The sequence below is a fragment of the Lolium rigidum genome, chromosome 3 (assembly GCF_022539505.1).
Source record: "Lolium rigidum isolate FL_2022 chromosome 3, APGP_CSIRO_Lrig_0.1, whole genome shotgun sequence".
Taxonomy (NCBI): Eukaryota; Viridiplantae; Streptophyta; class Magnoliopsida; order Poales; family Poaceae; genus Lolium; species Lolium rigidum.
In genome coordinates, this window is record NC_061510.1 from 76,215,927 (window position 1) to 76,221,928 (window position 6,002).

Genomic DNA, 6,002 nt, shown 5'->3' on the forward strand with positions numbered 1-6,002 from the left:
CGAAAACAGCGTTAGTCCGTGTTAGTTGCATCCAAAATACACAAATTAGAGGCAAAACAATAGCAAAAGTGTTCGGGAAAGTAGATACGTTTTGGACGTATCATTGTTCAAGATAAAAAAGAGACCTTGGTGGTGTAGCCTTCGTCTATAGGAATCCACCGTGCCGAAGAGCACCTCAATCGGATTTCATATGAAGAAATGACGCTCAAATTACTGAAGGACTCCAGAATACTTAACGACCAGAGGTATGGTTGTGACAACCGTGTCGTATGACCGTACGGACCTCTGTCGGGACCGTTTCGTCAAACCGAACAACATTTGCGAAGGCCCTAAGGACATATTTGGTTTGGGGTTATCCAGATGCAAAACAACCTCCGTGGGGCTTTATAAGGAGGGGAAAACTATAGCCAACATCACCAATTCATTCCACATCTTCACACGGCGAAGCCGTGCCACCTTCATTGATAGTTCTTCAACACCACCACCATCAAGGAATCCGAGGAACGGGAAGATAAGGAGGCACTGCCACCAAGAACCGAGTGTTGTCCCTAGGCCGTGCGTGCCGCCATCATCACTATCTCCATCAACACCCCATCTCTCACATTACCTATGTATTTGTAAGACTGAACATGGTTGTGACCTTAATGATAAATTCACCTATGTTTTAGTATTCATCCATGTGTGAGTGATTGATCCGGTTCTAGGATGAGGTATGATCTAGTGCGCTAAGTTAGAACGTTGTGTTGATCTAGTATTCATGTACATGGAATACAAAGATGAGATCACGAGATCTTTTTGGTCCGGAAGTGTACTTTTGTCTTGCGAGTAACAGCGCGAGAATTATGCATAGTGCACATATGAGTGACAACCCAATAATCAAAAGGGAGACGTTTATTTGTGTAGTTTATTTGTGTAATGAATCTCTTGTATAATAGTGGATCACATATATTCCCCATCTAGTACTAGTGAGACAAAAAGTCCGTAAACCACCTTTCAGTCTATTAAATCATACAACTACAATTCTTTTAGTTTACTTTTAATTTAATTTACTTTGTTTTGCTTTTGTTCATAGGTAGTTAGTTGCTACTTTCAACACTCTCTTTATTTACAGCAAACCCATAGCAACTTATAGAATAGGTTATTTACTTATTTCCAAACCACGGTTTGGGTGTGAAACGTGGTTGCGTCTTGTGTTGTGACAACATAGTTGAGGGGAATAGTGATTTTCAAGGATCACCAACACATATACTTAGTTACATAGTACTCGTAAGTGGTTTAACCACCAGAACCTTGAATCATCACATTATTCAAGCAAAGGAAGTGCTTGAAGAACAGAAGGAAAAAAAGGTCATATGAAAGAGAATGGAGCCACATGTTTGGTTTTCATAATTAATGGCAATATTTACGGATTAATGTTTGAATTATGTTATACTTGAAGGGCTTGTCCATAGACAATGTTTGAAGCATATGTTGGCTTCAAGCTTGAAAGAAAACGAAACTGGAGAGGATTAAGTGATGGGCAAGGTATTATTCAAGGAGTGGTCCAAAAATTGGTCACGAGAAGAAGATTACACGAGCATTCATGTTTACGTTCAAGACATCATCATAATAATGAAATAAGAAATATCACATTGTTGATCAAGACTAAGTGCAAATATTAGATTCAAGTTGATTACACATAAAGTTTTCAAGTGGTATCAAGTGATGTCATGGTATGGTAAGCATTTGTCAATTGTGGTTCATGAACAAACTTATAATCTATGTAGTTGGTATTTTTATGTGGGGTTAGGTGACACTCGCAAACTATCATCCATGAATAAGCGAAAATCATAAAAATGGGGATGCCCACATCCCCCCGTACATCAACAACCACTCTGTTTGCAAACCTTCAAGCTTTGTTTTGTAAGCACCATGAAAATTTGAATAAACTTGGAGCATTTTTTTTGCATTTTTTTTTTGCTTAGAACACCAAGGTAGTGCTACAGAAATTATATATAGTAACAAGTGCTAAAATAAAAAAATAAAATAGGGTGCAACCCAAAAGACAGTGTAAAATAGTTACAAGTTGAAAGTATGATAACTTCTACTCCTTCTGTAATGTTTTTTTTATTGTTTCTTAGATGATAGTTTGCAAGTTTCATATTTATTAGTATCTTTAATTAGTGATGTTTTGGCACATGGGAGCATATGCTCCTTTTATATTGAAATGCATCTTAGCCACATTTTGAAATGTCAAAAAATTTAAAACAAAAAATTCGCACATATATCTTAATGTGCTACACACTCACAAATTTTTTTCATGAAAAATCAACTTCTTGTGTGCCGCGTGTAAAAAAGAAAAATTCCAGCGCTAAAAATAAGGCTTTTCACAAGATAAATTTTCTCTTTTTTACATAGACCACAAAAGTTATTAGTTTTTTTACGAAACTTGACGAACGCACATGTATTATAGATATGTACTTGTCAAATTATTTTTTTTAAAAAAAATCGACACTAGGGAATATATTTTCTTGGTTGAGGGAGCATATGCATCAGGGAGCCTAATTGAGTTTATCCTATAATTAACCTTATTACTAGAGAATCTTAGCTTATCTTGTACTATAGGAAGTGGGATTTACTATGGAATCTGTTGCAATCTTTTTTTAGTCGTCAACTTTCTTTCTTTGCTAGCCTTTCATGTATTAAGCATGATATAATGTTTGTGCACCCAAGCACTTGAACCAAGTTATTTGTAATATGAAATTTCACAAGTAACTTTTCATGTGCTATCTTTAAGTTTTTAAAATCATTTTTATTTGTGTATGCTCAAAGCTCATGGAGATATAGGTGTGGGGTGAACCACAAACTTAACAGACACAAACCACCTTTTAGATAGAATAAAATATGGAAGAAAAAAATGATAGCATAAACCCCTCGACAAATTTCTAATGGTGGATTGAAAAAATGAGGAGATGCAAACACATCAAAATGGTTGTGTGAATTATCTATGGATAAGTTGGGAGTTTTAGACAATTTTGTGTTTGTACTATCAAGATACATTGCATAGAATGGTAAACTAGGTTTTCATTCCATCTACGTACATTGCAAAAAATAGGTAAAAAATGATTTTCAGTTTAAAAGATGGTCAAAATTTGATGGCTCCTTATTAAAGAGTACCATTTCTAGGTAATTCATTCCATTACCTGGCATCACCTTATATGGTAAGGTGGTAGTAAGTACTTTCCCATATGTTAGGTACTAACACATTTAGCAACACAATATTGTTAATTACAATCGGATACTAAGTCATCTCTGTCAAAGGTAGCTGTTTTAGCTATCATTGAACAGCCACTTGGCGCTTGAATGGCAACTAATTCATCTCTCATTAATATTTCCATTTTCATCACAGGATTAGGACGATGATGCAAATGCTATCTGTTTATGTCCATTGCGAGAGTTTGTTTATATACGGAGCATTTCTCTCTCGAAGAAGAACATTCACGCTCTGCTCGTCCATTCCTCTCCTCCCTAATCACCGAGTTAATCTCCCTCTTGTGCTGAGTTATACTGCTGCTAGCTCCATATGGGTCCCCGGAAGTTTCTTTTGGCCTCCATTACTACCGTATCAATTCTTCTCTACATGTTTCCGCATGCCAGTTCAGAGCTGATCGCCTTCCCTCCCGAAGCTGCGTACGGCCCAGCCGCAGAAAGTCCAGACATCGCCCCGCTGGTACTCAGCCCAGGGGCTCCGCCGAGGGTATTCGACGTCGACGGCTACGGCGCGTCAGCCGGCGGCGATGCCACGGAGGTATGAAACTAACCACTGCACAGTAGACAGAGGTGCTCTGCTTTTTCGAGTTTTCCATGTAACACCTGTGCGTTACAGGCGTTTCTCGGGGCGTGGAAGGACGCCTGCAACTCCTCCGACGAGCCCTCCGTGCTCCTCGTGCCGGCGGGGAAGTCCTACCTCCTCATGCCCCTCAGCTTCACTGGCCCCTGCAGAGCTACGTCGATCAGTGTAGTGGTGAGGCTACTACCGATCACAAGTTGTGATTCACAAGAGTATATTCTTCCGTTCGTCAATCGTTGTTGCTTTGCTTGAAATGGAACGTGATTCGTGATGGTTCGTGGCTGTTCAGATCCAGGGAACGGTGGAGGCTCCGTCGAACCGGTCGGCCTGGCTTGACGGCGACCTCCCGGACCGGTGGATCACGTTCGAGGACATCGACAACCTCCGAGTCACCGGCGGCGGGACGATCAACGGGAATGGACAAGAGTGGTGGATTAACTCCTGCAAGGTCAACAAATCCATGGTACCGTCCTTGTACTTGCCCTCCAAAGTCCAAACTGTACACTTCTTCGACTGGAAATGGAACCTGACTTTCTGAATTTGCTTCTCTTATCCTATCCTTCGAACAGCGATGCGTCCCCGGCCCGACGGTACCTTCTTGACTCCCGAGACATTGCCGTAAATTGACCGATCAGAGTCAGACGTCGGAAATGTTGCTGATCGGTTCGCGAACTTGCATCCATGCAGGCACTGTTCTTCAGGAGCTGCAACCATCTGGTGGTGGACGACCTGGAGGTGAGGGACAGCATGCAGATGCACGTCGTGATCGCCTACTGCTGGAAAGTGCTGGTCTCGCGGCTGTTCGTCACCGCGCCGGGGTGGAGCCCCAACACCGACGGGATCCACGTCTCCAACAGCAGAGAAGTCTCCATAATCGACAGCACCATCACCACAGGTACTCCACTATAGTTGGGCTCATTCCAGTGCATTGCACATCAGCACATGCATCAGAAGAACATCATCAGCATGTGATTATGCGATCTTTGATCGACTTGGTGCAGGTGATGACTGCATATCCATTGTTTCTGGCTCTGAGTTTGTACGGGCAACAGGCATTTTTTGTGGACCGGGTCATGGAATCAGGTTTGCATTATTCAGTATATATGATTCGATTTTTTGATTCCATGTGTCTCTGATACATACACCTATGGTCAACATATAATTTGAATTTACTTCACATCGTTGACGCTTTAACTGTCGCTTCGAGACATTGAAATAAGACACTGTACTGCGCAGAGGGTTATTTCTGACGTTCTGTTGGCATTGGTTGCTCCTGCAGCATCGGTAGTCTAGGAGCGAACAAATCGCGGGCCCATGTCTCTGACGTGCTGGTGGAGAAGGCCACGCTGGTGGGCACAACCAACGGTGTGCGAATCAAGACTTGGCAGGTAATACATGACCTCCTCGCTGCTGGTCTGCCGTGGCACGGAACCTGCAGTGTTTGTCCTACGTTTTGAAATTTGAGTTGCCTGTAAAATGGGATCCCTACATTCTTCTGCTACCATCGGCAGGGAGGAGAAGGGTATGCTGAAAGGATTACTTTCCGAGACATAAGGATGTTCAACGTCACTAACCCTATAATCATCGATCAGAATTACTGCGACTCCAAGAAACCATGTTCCGAGCAGGTACTGTACTGCTAAAAAAAAACATTCAGAAGTATTTCTTCAATTCCTCACCACCAATTATAGCAGCTGGGACATATTTCCAACATTTGGCAAAATGCCTTTTCTTTTTGCAGGAATCAGCAGTTGCCATAAGTAACATACGCTACAGCCAAATACACGGAACTAGCTCTTCGAAGATCGCCGTCAATTTCAATTGCAGTAGTGCTGTGCACTGCGACGGCATTGTAATGCAGGACGTCTCTTTGGTTGGGAAAGGGTCCTACCTAGCATGCTCTTCCCTGAACGCCAGGGTCATTGAAGTAGGATTTAACTCGCCATATTGCAGCGCGACCATGTAATGGGTGTCTGTATTACCAAGTGTACCTAAACCATACACTAGTACAGAAGGGTGTTTGGCCGACGGGTGTTTGTGTAGGGAGTTTTGGTATATAGTCCAAAAACACCCCTCGTCCAAGCACCCATCTATATTTATATTTCTTGAAATAAAGGCATTGTGTGGAGACTTTATGCATATACTTTTGTCACTTGATGATTAAGAGTACACC

General features: G+C 41.8%; 1 protein-coding gene across 1 annotated transcript; it reads left to right on the forward strand.

Annotated features, from left to right (window-relative positions):
- Window positions 1–3,562: 3,562 nt before the first annotated feature.
- LOC124696937 (polygalacturonase-like) lies at window positions 3,563–5,795 on the forward strand. Its single transcript, XM_047229595.1, has 9 exons — window positions 3,563–3,787; window positions 3,866–4,003; window positions 4,119–4,292; window positions 4,399–4,419; window positions 4,517–4,724; window positions 4,831–4,912; window positions 5,109–5,217; window positions 5,341–5,457; window positions 5,571–5,795. Exons 1-9 carry the CDS (start codon window positions 3,563–3,565, stop codon window positions 5,793–5,795), a joined length of 1,299 nt encoding a protein of 432 aa, XP_047085551.1.
- Window positions 5,796–6,002: the final 207 nt, after the last annotated feature.